The 14,973-nt window shown below is 30.9% G+C and overlaps 1 protein-coding gene across 1 annotated transcript; it reads right to left on the reverse strand.

Annotated features, from left to right (window-relative positions):
* Nucleotides 1-2,408: 2,408 nt before the first annotated feature.
* Cpr97Eb (Cuticular protein 97Eb) lies at nt 2,409-13,400 on the reverse strand. The gene is made up of 4 exons (XM_074135992.1): nt 13,259-13,400; nt 5,483-5,686; nt 3,072-3,247; nt 2,409-2,957 (listed from the first exon to the last, which is right to left on the reverse strand). The coding sequence occupies exons 1-4, from the start codon at nt 13,274-13,276 to the stop codon at nt 2,636-2,638; spliced, it is 720 nt and encodes a 239-aa protein (XP_073992093.1). The 5' UTR covers nt 13,277-13,400; the 3' UTR covers nt 2,409-2,635.
* Nucleotides 13,401-14,973: the final 1,573 nt, after the last annotated feature.

Raw genomic sequence — 14,973 nt, forward strand, 5'->3', positions numbered from 1 at the left:
TTAAAGAAAATGAGTTCAATATTTAGGTGAACTTAAAAGAAGTCTTCCAAAGATTATTTTTTCATCCTTAAAATGTAGACTTCTTCCGTCAGTTTGATTTAGGTTCATTAATTAAGCAGAATAGTACAAACAAAAATCTTGTTAATAACTTGTTCTTAGTTTGCTAAATCTTTAGCCAGTCTTTTGACGTTTCAAACTTTTTTTTTTTAGGTACTTCCGTACGATGCCAGCAGCCTCGCAGCTTTCGTTTGGTGCATTTTTGCTCTGAAATCAGTCTGGATTAAAGAAATTGTGTAAGTTAGAAGCTGAGAACCATAGTAAGAAAATGATATGGTTATTCACTATATGATTATGGTAGTTTTTTTGTTTTTAACATTAATATATGCAAAGAGTATGAATGGAATTCAGAGTTTGAAAAAGATACTTTACAAAACTTGTGACTTTTGAGTAGGTTCATTTTTTCGAACTATCTTTTTTATGTTAAACATTTGTTTACTAATTGATAATCTTTTATCACTAATTACAAAAGACCTATTCAATAAAAAAAACAAAGACTTTTAATTAAAGAATCTGGTTTAAAGAAATTAGCCTAAATGATTAATATTTTCTGAAATTTCACAATACATTCCATTTTCTTTTTCATTACATCTAGCGTAATTCTTACGCTTCAGTGATTGATTACATGTGTTCTATTTTTATTGTTTATACTTACTTAACAATCGAATTTTGTTACACTAAAGTTCAAAGCACTTTTTAAATTTTGCGTGTTTGTTTCGTTGATTTCTGTGGGCAGGCTTTTTTGAAATGTGTTTCTACATCTGATTCTATATTTAAATTCTTTATCTGAGAAGCTTTTTTTTGTATTCTTTATAATAAAGAAGAATATGATCACTTCTGCGCTTTTGTGGCTTTAACTGTCCATAGAATAAGCGGTTATAAAGGCTAGCCTTAGCTTGGCTTTGCTTGAGGCGAGGATGATGGCATTCATAAAAATTATCACGCTGTAATTTAATGCAGAAAAATATTTTCAAGTTCTCTGTTACTTTTGTCAGAAATTTCGTTAATTTCTGCGGAGCGTATCATTGCTTTCTTGCTCTATTAAAATTATGACACAATCATTCCTTCTTTGAAAATGTCAGTTTCTGTTTTTAATGTGAAATGCTTTAAATAACCTGTGAAAAACTTGTGAAAATCTCCTACGTTTTGTGAACAATAGTCTCTTGGATTTTTAAGCACTTGATCGCTGTTTTATGAATTCATTTTTAAAATATTACGCATTTTTTTTATTTTTTAATCGACGAATTAATAAGAAATGATACAGTTGTGGAATGTGCAAGGTCATATAGTCTGCAGCATGAAAATGCCCCACCCTGACATGGCCTTCAACAACCCCGCCTCCTCGCACAAGTATGAAAAAGCAATGTTGACTGATATAAACTTTACCGCATTCTTTCTTCACAGCTTCCTTCTAAACCATTCCCTTTTCAGTGTTAATTAAATAATAATTGTGTAGATTCTTCCACTTGTTTTTTCCAGGTCTTCTTATTTCAATTTATTATATGATGTTTTATGAATTATTATCTTATTCATTACTTATTTTCAGCATCTGAATTTTTTTTTTCTTACTTTCATTCTGTATGATGAAAAATTGAGAGCCTTTGATTGTCAATGATTTGAGGCCCCACCTGTGTCAGAAAAAAAAAGCAATTGTTTCTGTTTTGAGTTTTGGAGAAGTTACAGAGGATTCAATATAAACTTTTAGGAGAAAGTGCGGCAACCGATGTGCATAAATAAATAAAAATAAATATATTTATTTTTAAATAAATTTAGTGATTATTTGTTTTTTTATTTCCTAGATCAAACTACATTCAGAAGGATTTTCAAACTTCCTGGGGGAGTTTTTGGGATGCTGCTGGGTGATTTCTACCATAAAATCCATCGTCAGCAAAACCATAAGGCTTCATTCTAAAAATTCACGATGTTCAGAGAATAATTTTTTAAATTCTTTTATTTCCTAATAAGAAAATCCTCATTATTAGAAGTTGTGGCAAATATTGGAGAAGATAATATTAATAAATATTAGAAGTTGTTGCAAAAATAAATTCTTACACATCTGATTCAGATGAATCTGGGTTCGCATTGCTGGAAACATTAGAGACCTTCTTCAAGATGGCCATTCCATCAACTTGTTTCGGACAATCCGAATAAAAAGTTTAGTTTTCAACACTTACCAAAAATTACTCAGATTATATTTCAGATATGTGATTATAATTATTTTTTTGAAATTACTTCCAACGCTTTGTCTGTGTCTGAATCGTACTATCTTTCAAAATTAATGAACAGTAAATTTTTGTTTTAGCATGTTATCTTATACGTGTTTTAAATGAAATAATAATAAACTAGAAAAATAAAAACTATAACAAAGTCATTTACTTTTAATTATAAGTTACATTTAATAATAACAATAATATAATTATAACAGCCTATTTGGTATATTACACAGTCCTAGGGCTTATATATACAATTGGAGGGAGCTTTGGCCATTAAAAAAAGTTTTGACCATTGAGGTACTTTTTTTTAAGTGAGGAGGGTCTTTATTTCTTTGTTTTTGAAGGAAAAAAATGAGTCATTTGGCTCACTTTTTCTTGTAGTCAACAGAATATGAACCAGAGAAGATGTCAATGTTCTTAACTGCTGGATGTGTGGCCAATTGTGCTGAATTCAGGTAGGATTGCTGATTAAACGCTGGTCTATATGGTTGATAAGCTGGCTGTTGGTAGGTGGCTTGTTGATAGGGTTGTGGTTGATAATAACTTGGTTGTTGATAGGACTGTTGATAGGTTTGTTGTTGATAGGGTTGCTGTTGATATTGTGGCTGATAGGCCGGCTGTTGATAGGCTTGACGATGTTGTTCTTGAGGCCTGTAAACTTGTTGATTTTGAGCAGGTTTGTTGTATCTGCAACAGTATAGAGAAATATCGTATGTTAAATTCGTTCAGGGTTATTTTCTTATTTTAACTACTTCCAGCATCAGGGAAGTTTCTTTTTCTGTACGTAGCTATTGTAATTACCTCTCATCTTTATAGTAAATACTGGGGTCTTCTCTGTACTGTCCATCATCTTCTTGTCCTTCTGGCAGGGGTGGAAGAGCTTGTGGATTGTTAGTCAAGGTTGGAGGCGCCACGTTTATATCATTGCCAGCTGGTTCGAAACCACGTCTGCTTGCTCCATATTCTACTTCACGGACCTGTAAATGAAGATAATATTAATAAATATTGGAGAATAACTTATCTAATAATACTTTAATAAATCCACTACAAAGATTTAACAGCAAACTTCCGTTTGGATGAGGAGCCGAATCTTTAAAGGTACAGCAATAGTTGCCAGAACCCCTTCACAGTCAATATTATCAATGTTATCAATGAATAATATTGTTTGTAAATTCAGCGTACAGATTTCGATTTAGATCCCACAGAGAATAAACATTTATTCTAATAATGGAGCAATTAATAGCGTCAGTGATTTAGAATACTACATACCCTCCAAGACTTTAGTGGCCTTTGAGGAAGCTGTCTAAACTATTTACAAGCCTTTACTCAAACTGATAATGGCATTGGACATGATTTAGCTCGCCTCAGGCCAAGCTGAAAATACCTTTCAATATTAGGTACTATTACAAAGAATTCATAATCTACACCTCTATTAGATTTCCAAAATATTAAAAAAATTACTTAGAAAATTTTATAAATTAAAAGGTCCTGATCTTTAATATTTTGAGCCAAGTTTAAAGAATATCAAACATGCTGAAACTCCAATAATCTCACACTAACAGTTCGTGTACAGCTATAACTATAAATATGACCGCCTCATTCCACCGATCTGCAATCACCTGATTTTAACCTGATTAGAGTATAACCAGTTCTACTTAAAGTTCTCTTAATGTCGTTACAGCTAATCGAATTAATATACATTCTTGTCAGTTATATTAATACGACTAAACAATTCCTTAACCGGCATTACAGAGTTCAAATTGTAAAAGTGGGAAAGAAAATGTCAACTAACCGACTAACATTATAGGTTTAATGATCATGCAAAGTTCTTGTAGACTCCATGCACCTTCACCCCATAAAAGTGAAGGCTACACCAAATTAGAAGGGAAATAGACGATTTCATGTTCAGAACGTTAGTAGATCTAGTATTACCTACGGGCATTGCACTACATATTGAGGAAGATAGGTTTAAAAATCCACGGTCTACTATCCTTAAAATTTTTAAGTTAATTAATCACTACCGTGAATTGAATTATCAAACGTTGATTTAAAAAAAACAGAGAATGAAATATTTTATTTACAATTCCCTAAACGAGTGCGATGTGATTACCTTGTTTTTACAACCCGAAGTAATGTTTATTCTCATTAATAAAAAATTTCTTGATTTAATTGAAGTGGAGAAAATTATGTTTGAAAAATAATATATTACGTGATTTTAAATCAGTCTATCAAAACGATTGATTTCACCAATTGGTTTATACATATGAATGAGCTAGTCACGATGGGTAGATATATTAAATCAATTCAAAAGAAGATCTGTTTACCTTAGAACAGGTATATAAAAGCAATTTTCTAATTAATTTAAATTTATTTTAGGTACGTGTTGGATTGAATGTTTAGCAGCCACGAAGTACTCGGCGAGAAAGCAGAATAGCTCAAAAGTAATTCGAAATGTTGACTTTTGATTAGAGGAATGAATTTTTGGACATCATAGGCCGGAGTGTGGCTTGAGAATAAGAAGATTTACAACTTGGGAATTTATGCATGATACAGTGAGACCTAAACTTAGTAGTTAAACGTTAATGCAAATGATCCTGACACATCAATATCTTATTAAGGAGAATACTATAGGAACAAACATGGTTAGTTCATTAAGTATATAGAATTTTCCAAAAGAGAGTATTTCTCTCTTGAAAACGTTTTGTTTTTTGTGTAGGCTATGATAAATTATTTTGTTATTAACTAGAGATTTGGTGTAACATATTGTTAAGATTGTTTAATGTTCAGTACTGTAAAAAATTTGAAATTTTACAACATAATTTCTCGCCGACAAATCAGTTTACATTACAAATTCATAATCTAAACTAGTAGTTTATGGAAAGTTTTGATTAATTTTTGAATAATTAGTAGCGCATAATAATTAATAATTTCATGCAGTTTGCAATTATCTGTGAACATCATAGTATAATCTTTATAATATAATCCTTTCACTGGATTTTTTTTAATCATATTTATTACTTCCAAAAGCTTCAGGTATTAAATAAAATAAAGGTTATTTTTCATGCGATAGAATGATAGCAAATTAGGTTGATAAGTACAAACCCAGCCTACTGAATCAGCTTCAGTTACTAGTTTGGTTTAAACATAGGTACGTTTTCCTACAAAAGTACATAGAGAATTGGTATTTATTAATTATTTAAGAATATATTTACTTTTCCTAAGTCGTCCACATATCCATATTTACCATACACTTCTCCAGTCTGATATTTAGTCTCGATTTTAAAACTACCATCGGCTGCTTCATAGCCATATGAATAGGAACCGTCTTCGTTGTGCCTGTTGATTTGTTTTAGAATAGGTACTGGAGTGGTGTACTGTTGAGCCCATGCCGCGCCAAGCAGGCAAGCTGCTATCAACTGGAAAATAATTAATAAATTATTAATAAAGGTGGTAAGTAAAGGTTTTTAATAAAATTTAACAAATGAATTTTATAAAACCTCCAATATTTAAGGTATTTTTGCGCTAATTTTGATGTTACCATTCACTAACACTTATATTGTTAGTGAAACTATTATTTATAAACCAAAGAACATGAAGGTGTCTAACTTTACAGGAACGTCGTGAACAGTAATCCTATAATTAGAGTTACGATGCCTTAATTTTATTTTACAACATCCTTAAAATAAATAATAGTTGTAATTATTCCGTTATATATATGCTACAACTTTCCGTTTCTTTGAAGCTTTGGAATTTTGTCTGAAAACACTGTCTACATACAATTTTATGAGTTACTCAATCTTTATTGCGATAAACTGCCACAATAAGAAAAAACTAACAAATGAAATAGATATTGCCAGACTGGAAAAAATCTACAAATGTCCCATAACCCAATTCAATGATGCTTAAGCCCCTCTCTTGGGCCTTGGGCCCTCATCTTTAGATTTAACCTGTAATAAATTCCTCCATTACAATATTCCTCAACTTCTGGTATTTGAAAGGGAACGTTTACCTATTTGGTAAGTGTCAAAATAATCTTAGCTTCGATCCGAACAGCGCTATCAGTACTTTGCAAAATATTGCTCGAGACAATTGTATCTTAATTTTTTTCTGTTACAGACTAATGTGAAAATGAAAATGATTTGGTTTATTGGATTGAAGAAGCTTATGTTTTGTAGACAAGATGTCAGTTATCCAAACTGTAAGATGAATATAGAGCTGAAACTATTCTTTTGTAACCAAGAATCTTAACTGCAACCTTCACTATCCCAAAATGCGTATACAGAGCAGTTAATGTTTAGCAGACGTCTGGAAACCAGTTAATTCTGATGATTTCAGAACAGTTTTAGATTGTCGCCGTTTAGACAGAAATCGACGTTATCTGCTGAAGTATCCCGTGGCTTTACTGATAAGTTCAAGACTTAACAATTGTTAGGAATATCCATCTTCATTTCTATGAAAGTCTAATAATAGTTATACGCATATCAAACCAGATGGATACAAATATGGAATTGCCTAAAAGGCTAATGAAAATCTTGCTAAGTAGAGGAAACAGTTAAAAATGATTATGTGAGATTGCGGAACTGTGAGTAAAGTTAATGATTTTTTTTTTAAATATATATTTTATAAATTTCATTTTTACATTAGCTTTCTTTTTTTTATCATATAAGCTTCCGATTCTGAGAGCTTTAATGCATAATCACTAATTTCGATGGATTTTATTCGAAGTAAATTAACATACAAAGTACAATATTGTAAGAAAACTCGTTTTAATTTGCAATATCGTAGAATAAATATAGAATGCTCATAAATAAAAGAATTACAGTGAAAGGCGTGGCAATAATGAATAATTACGGCACTTTACGTTATAAATAGTTTATTTAAAAATTTGTTGTAGCTTAAGAATTAATTTTGTGCATGTTCTAAGTTTTTGGTAGGATGTATCCTATGAAAGAAAAGGAATTTAATATCATAATGCTTATTAAAGATGTTTTCGTAGATTAATTTCAGATCTGATCTGATGGAAAGAAAACCGACAAGGAAAATTTAGGTGGTGATTTCAGTTGTGGCTTCATATTTTTGAAAAAATCTACTCCAAGGTAAACTAGAAATGTCGCATTCATGGAATTTTGATATCTAATTACTTCCTAATAGAAACAAGGAAGTTTCAATAATCTCTAAAATTGTTTATTAAATATTTCCTTTAATAATCAGTTTCTTGGCCCATTAATTACCATTACTGAACAGTTTTTTGTAATCTCATTTTTTTTTTTTTTCAATTTTCATTGCAGAAAGAAGGTCTTTTTAGTTCTTTCCAGTTTGAGATTTGATGGACAAAGGTGTTGGTTGCCAGATATCTACAATTTTTGTATTACTTAGCGAATAGCTATGTATTGTGGAAGAAATCATATCCAGAGCATAGACACTATCAAGTCCAGTTAAATTGGCTAGCAAAGAATGTAAACTAGTACGATTCAGCAAAGATATTAAAATAGATCGACGACCAAAAAATGAATAGGCTTTACAGAACAAAATGTGATATTCACACTTACCCAACTTTCACTTATCACTATTCACAAGGTACTTCTTCATACATTTCTTTATTCTCCAAATTCATAAATTATATTAAAATCTCACTAAAACTTTATAGTTGATTTTTTGTTCTGATTTCTTTATTATTAAAAAGTTTCTCTGTATGTGAGGTGAATATGGAAACAGATATGTAAAGGAATGCAGCCAGAAAAAATATTAGGAATAATTATTATTCTAAAATCATATTAATTAATCATTCTTGACTTTCTAATAATAGAACTTTCTTTTAAAATTATTTCTCTGCTTTGTAAGTAATTATTATTACATTTTATTTTTTGCTACAAATTGTTCATATTTAAAGATTAGAAATACCTAACTCACTAAATCTTAGATCTGTTGATCTTAAATTTGGTTAAAACTTTGCAAAAGGGAAAGTTAGTACTTTTCGTCTATTTATTTACTTTTATTTTAATTATTTTTTAAATGATGACTATCTTATTAAACAAACTGTGTCCTAACTGAAAGCAGTCCATAGAATTTTAATTGTTTGCCACTTCCTCTTTGATTTCTTTTTCAACTCGAAAAGAAAAGTAAGTCACTTTATGTAACTGTTACTACTTTCGATACATCCTTCACTAAAACAATGTTACTGGCACAATGGTTCGGTAATTTTGAGTGTCTGTGACGCATATATCTTTTCCAATATTAGGGCTGTTTAGTAATAATTAGTTTAGTAGCAATTTAAATTAAATTTTAAAAGAGAAACATCTCTCTTACTTCCTTATACAAGATTTCCGTTTAAAATACTTTTAATCGTTAGTATCGTTAATTCAATGCAACAATCAAATTATAGCACGTTCTTATTATATTTTCTAATTATGATTTTAATGTTATATTAACTTCCTACTTAAATTTTATTAACGACACAAGGACAAAATGGATATCTATTGCAGGGTCAATATATCGAATTCAAGGAGAAATGCCTTTCGGGACAGTACAGTTAGTAGCTTTTTGAACTTCACTCCAGAAGCTAGCCAAGTGCTTGTCGAAAATATAGTTTGAAATACAATCTTTTCTTCTTCTTTTTTTGTGTGACGTGCGCCAGATGTGAAGGTCACTGGTGACTGTAGTCTTCTCAAGATACTGCGAGCTCTGGACTGTGAGCTCTTGAGAAAATTTTAAAATAAATAAATTCTGCCAAATGTTTTTGAACTCGGGATTTCTGCGACCTGGGCTGAGCACAACGTACTACTATTACCTTTTTGGTATTGCTCTATATAAATTGATATTCTTTAAACAATCCCATTCTTGGTTTGTAGTGTCACAAATAAGGAAATCTAATATAGAATAGAAAACGCTGCTGCTTCAAAAGAAGCCTTCTAAGAATCAATTATTCCTCACCCCCTAGAAAAGTGATAGGCGTTAATAATTAGTATTACTAATAGTGTTGAATAAAAAAGTAGTTTGATTCGTGTTGAAACCTCCACTAAGTAGACTTGTAGAACGGGAAAAAAATATAACGGCGAATAAGTGGGAATAATTTATTGGAAATTAATTTTAGACATTTGCGTAAATTGTGGATAATAACTCAACAAATGAGTAATATTGCACTTTCGGTCGCTGATTTATAATTGGAGCCTTCTTATTTGAACATTCTTAATAATTATCTTGAATTATTCAAATTAATGGTAGAAAACTGGGTGCATGAAGTATATATATATGAAGTGGAGAGGAATTCTAGACACGATTTTCGAAAAAGTCTTGGAAAAGCGAAAACCTTTTTTAATAAAGTTACCTTTGCTTGTGGAATTTACTTCATACTTGCAATTTAAGCAAAAAAAGCAACCTTCGTTAATGATGTAAGTGTTTTAATAAAATTATTTTTGAAAAATATTTGAAATACAACGTATAGAACAAAATAAGAAAATGGTAAGTGAAAGTCAGACTCATTGAATCAAATGGATTTTTTCGCGATATTGAATATTGGACATGATTGTCATAATTTTCAAGAAAGAAAGTGAAAGTTAAAAACTGCTTCGAGGAGATTTGTCAGTTTCGAGATTAATTGCTTATTTACCAATTACAGAACTTCATGGCAAAGTATGAATTACTAATAGTGTTGAATAAAAAGTAGTCTAATTCTTGTTCAAACCTCTAATAAGAAAACTTATAGAAAGGGAAAAAATATAACGGCGATTCTGGTTATACTATTAAGAATTTACCGGACTTTGTTCAGAAAGTATCTCGACTAGCGGGAATGCAGTCTTTTCAAGGTTAAAACTTCTGTCTTCGTTGTGATAATAATATAAAACATTCGCTCCACCCATTGTGCGCCAATCTTCAGCCTGCCACATGACAGCACGCCGTGTGCAGATGTAAACAGCAAGGCCGTCAGGTCAAATACCACATTATTTATTTATTTTTAATTTAAATAATAAAACTGTCTAAATTTAATATGGTTTTATTTGTAATTTAATTCAAGGTGAGAATATCAAAATAATGCCAAAACGGATTGCTTAAGTAAACCCCTCCTTCACGCACTTGAAGTCTGTTTTTACTGTAGCGTCACGGTTATGAAAATTTAGTTGTTGATTACATTGTAATTAGTATATTTACATAAACCGTTATTATTTAAATAACTTAACGTTGACAACAGTATCACATCACCCAGAAATAAACAGATTATGTTAGTTGTTTTATGGAATTTTCAATTATATGATAATTTGGACCTATGTATATCTTAGTTTTTCATGTTCTCTAGAAAAAAGCTAGTACATTTAAAATTTTCAATCGCAAATTACACTTAATAATAAAATATAGTTCTGGCGGTCAGTGTGAACAGTACACCGTAATAACCAATATTGAAATAAATTGATTTTTCTCGTTTGGTTCTTGTGATGTTTGGACGTATAGACTTTTAAAATGTTAAAACAAAATTAAGAAGTTTTAGAAATTCCATTTTGTCCTTCAAAAATTAAAGTATATTGGGATGTATTTTAGAATGGCTTAAATACTAAATTATAAAGCTACATATTTTAATTATAAAGAGATTTATTGAATAAGAACAGTAGGGAAGGAAGTAGTTCAGTGTTAAGCGAATACTGAATTCCAACGCGGAGATCAGGGTTCGAATCAGCTGCTGGCCCAAAGATTTTTTTTTCTGCTCACTGTCCGGTGATAGACCTTTGGAAAATAGCCGAGATAAAAACCTGTTAGAATATAGTTTTTTGTGGATTGTCTTAAAATTTATTCCGTAAAGGACTGTTGTACTTCGTGTAGTACTACTGATTACCTTCCTGTGCGCGCATAAGATAGATTTAATTTCTGGGATGCAGTATACCTCTGACTGTACAGGAAAGAATGAATGTTCTTTAGGTTCTTACGCGCTGTTTTTACGTTCCACTTACGATTATAACAGTTATTATGTAAAAGAGGTGCACATATTACGCCTCAGCGAGAAAAGTGAAAGTTCAGAAATGGACATTACCAAAACAATAGTTTACTGTTTAAACGCACAGTAAATCTGGCTCAGTAAATATAATTTTCGGTCCCTGGAGATGGAAAAGCAGATATTTCCGGGTAAATGTCTGAAAAGGTTAATGCTCCTTGTCGGAGCAGTCTCTTAGAAATGTGAAATAATTCTAAACCTTTTAGAAGCTCTCTTAAAATGACGATAAAAAGCCGTAACTTTCAAGTTAGATTTCCCAGAGAACTGGCTGGTGGATGTTTTGCAAACCACTTGGTACGCATCAAATAAGTTCAGCTAGTTCTTCTAAAATCTAAAAAGCTCAGCATCCTTCCGCCTGAATCTAGCTAAAATAAGTATCTTCATGTTAGAAACGACCAGTAAATCTTTTTTGTTAATTATAATTTTAGCAAACAAAATAAAAATTCCTCTCTCGTAATTCTCTCTCTCAAAAAAAAAATAAATTATTAGTAATTGACCTTGCCCAATACAACCAAAATCCATCCATCAAAAGACACCTACTTACTACTGTTCGTGAAAATATAATTTATTCATAAGCAATTCTTTGTTATGATTCAAAGTTATTATTATCATCAGAGTATTCATTTTTGTTAACTGTCCCGTAATTCTTAAGTTACTTGAAAGAACTTAATCATACACTCAGAAAATAATAAGTAAAGTAAAGGTATAATAAGTAATTATCTCAGTACTGTCGTTAAAGTTCCTGCTTTCCTTGAACTACTCGTATTAGACATATTTATCATTCGGTAATATTTTCATATTTTTACTTCCTTTCTATCTGTTTGAATCGAGAATACGACAAAGGATTTATTGTAGTGGTTTAAGTTACTTATGTAATGTGTTTTTTGTTCACTTATTGTTAATGGAGTTCCCTTCTTTTTGTATGATAAGCAGATTAGTCATATTTTGTCAAAATTTTGAGGATGATGAATTTTTCAGGGAGAAATGGAATATTATAATTATAATTATAGTTATAATTTCTTTGTAATTGCCTGATTGAGGAGGATATGTGAAGGAAATGTAAATTGCATACTGATCAAAAGCTTCAACTGTCTCTAGATAACTAAGGACAAGCTAAGAGAATATAGCAAGTTTTTCAATCAAAAGGATATATTATTTCTAGATGCATTCTGATTATTTTTAGATAAGTGAAAACAATCATGAAATGGAACTCATTGTATCTGTTATACCAAGTTTTTGTTGAAATACCAGGTTTTTACAGTGATATAAAATTGACGCTTAAAAGTTGAGAACGTTTATATTCACTTTGTCTTTAAGATTTTTCAAGTGGTTCAAAACTTGGTTGAGATTAATGATTTGAAGTGAGATATTGCCAGCTTAATTGCGTTTTCCATCGTCTACTTTTTTCTTTCATGCTATTTGCATTAGCCCTTTTAACCAGCCCTCTTACGCGTTTCGGAAGCGAATGATACTTTTAGACAATCTCTTGTTTTATTAAGGATTAAGTACGAATTTTAAGGTGTTTAATTTTTTGGAAGACTTTTATTGTCAGATAAATTTACATTTTAATTTCATTTAATGTTTTTTCGAACCGTAATAATGTTTTCTTTTTTTTTTTACAGAAAGCCCCAATTCAACAGTAATTATGGAAGCATTGTTGGATAATCTATAAATCTGAGTTCTATAGAACAGTTAGTTCCTTCAGGATTTTTGAGACCATTTGTGAACAGAGGTTTTTACATATAGACGTTCCTTGTGAATTGGAAGTAAAAGATAATTTCAAGGGACCACACCCTTCAAAAACAGTAGTTAATGGTTACAGGTTAAACGTTAATTGCATCAGTGCGTCCGGTTTGCAACAACTTTTAGTAAAGTTTGAAATTAAAATTTAGATTGTTTTCTTTTTAATCTTTGTTTTAGATTTGTTTATAACAACCTGCTTTAAATGTATATAATTTAAAAACATCATGGTTAGAGAAAAGTATAATATAAACAAATGAATGAAACTTACTGAATAGCTAAATTGCATAACGTCTGTGCACCCTTCAAATATCACTTCGTTGTAGTGTATCAAATACAGCGGCAAGTTAGAGTGACCTAGGTTGTATATATAGTGTTATATATGATTTCCCCCTCTCCGCACAATTTTGTTATTAGAACTGAATGTGTGCACAATACATACAGGGTAGGAACGGCTAGAGGTGTATCGGGGCGTATTTCCGTTGCTTATCAAGTATCCCACTATACTTATTTGAATTTGAAAAAGAGAAAAAATAATTGAACATAAACAAAAACGAAAGTATGTGTTACATTAATAGTACTAAAACATCTTCACCGGCACGTTTATTAAATCTGTTTATTAAGCCAGTTTTTGTTACCAATTTATGGTCCTATTCTATAGTATTCTTTTGTTGCAATTGCTGATCTTGTACTTTCTACTTCATATACTTTACACTAGTTTGTGATCTATCAGTTTGATAAAGACTATCAATTGTCCATATTGGCTTCTTGACCGTTTTGACTTTAATTTGCAATATTTTTTTTATTAAACAATACGATTTAATCTTCCTTACGTATTCATTCTTTTTTTAAATTTTGTTTTGATTTATCACCACCATTATATTAGTAGACCTCGTCTATCTGGGTGAGAAGCTCCCATTCAAATTTAATGCCGTCTACCTCTTTGGAATTCCAAAAATGTTCATATAGTTTCTTTTTTTATATTTTGAATTGTTCGCAAGATCAGGGGTGGTGTACATTTGAGAAAGAAGAAATCTTCCCAGACATTGGACTATCATCCCTTGTTGTGACACTAATATTGAAGTGAAGAGGAAGGAATTAGCTCCAAAGATTGAAAACTGGAACAGAGCTCGGTGCTGAATATCCGTGTTTGAATCCAACTGGATTATGCTCTGAGATTTCTTCTTCTACGGTTATTTATGCCTCAGTTAAAAAAAAAAATGAAGCTAAGACTTGAGTAAGATTTAGACAACTAGACAATTAGATAAATATTAGCGATTAGGTATCTAATTAGTGCCAAAATTAGTGATGCAATCATGATAGTTAAATGTTTGCTCATATTGAACGAATTAAATTATAAAGGACGTAAACGATAATCCTGCTTATTGCGCAGTTAATTAATACAGAGTTCGGTGTTGAATTTCCCGCGTTTGAGTCGCAATTGTATGCTCTTAGATTCTGTAATTCACCCTTTTCTGGGTAAAATCTTGCTCTCCCCTCTTTGAGTATAAAAGAAAATTCAAACAAAACGTGTGATTGAACTACTACGGTGAAAACTAACGAATTAAGAAAACTAACTGAAGTACGAGTATAGGAAACTTTAGTTTCTTTTCTTTCCTATTGAATACATTTTTCATTAACGTATTGCGAAAATTTTAGTAGTTGGCCTTCTTCTTTCTAACTATTTTGATGCAAGTACATTTCAAGTTTACTAATTCTTTTTGTTTTATTTTCAGATCCTTTAGAAATAAATCAAAAGCCGAAAATCGTAGTAAAACAACCTATAAGGTCTAAGGTAATTTATTTTATTTTCATCAAAATGTTGGTTGAACAATTCATTTTTAACCATTTTGTTTGAGGAAAACGATCGTTCCCTCTGTATCCGAGCATGGGAAATACGCATGTCTCGAAAGAGAGTTTTCATCTTATTTCCCAACATTTAGAGAAAATTTGTGTCTTTGTCATTGGCTCATTGACATATTTACT

This window comes from Rhodnius prolixus, unplaced genomic scaffold (assembly GCF_049639745.1).
Source record: "Rhodnius prolixus isolate KJV_2025 unplaced genomic scaffold, Rpr scaffold_5, whole genome shotgun sequence".
NCBI lineage: Eukaryota > Metazoa > Arthropoda > Insecta > Hemiptera > Reduviidae > Rhodnius > Rhodnius prolixus.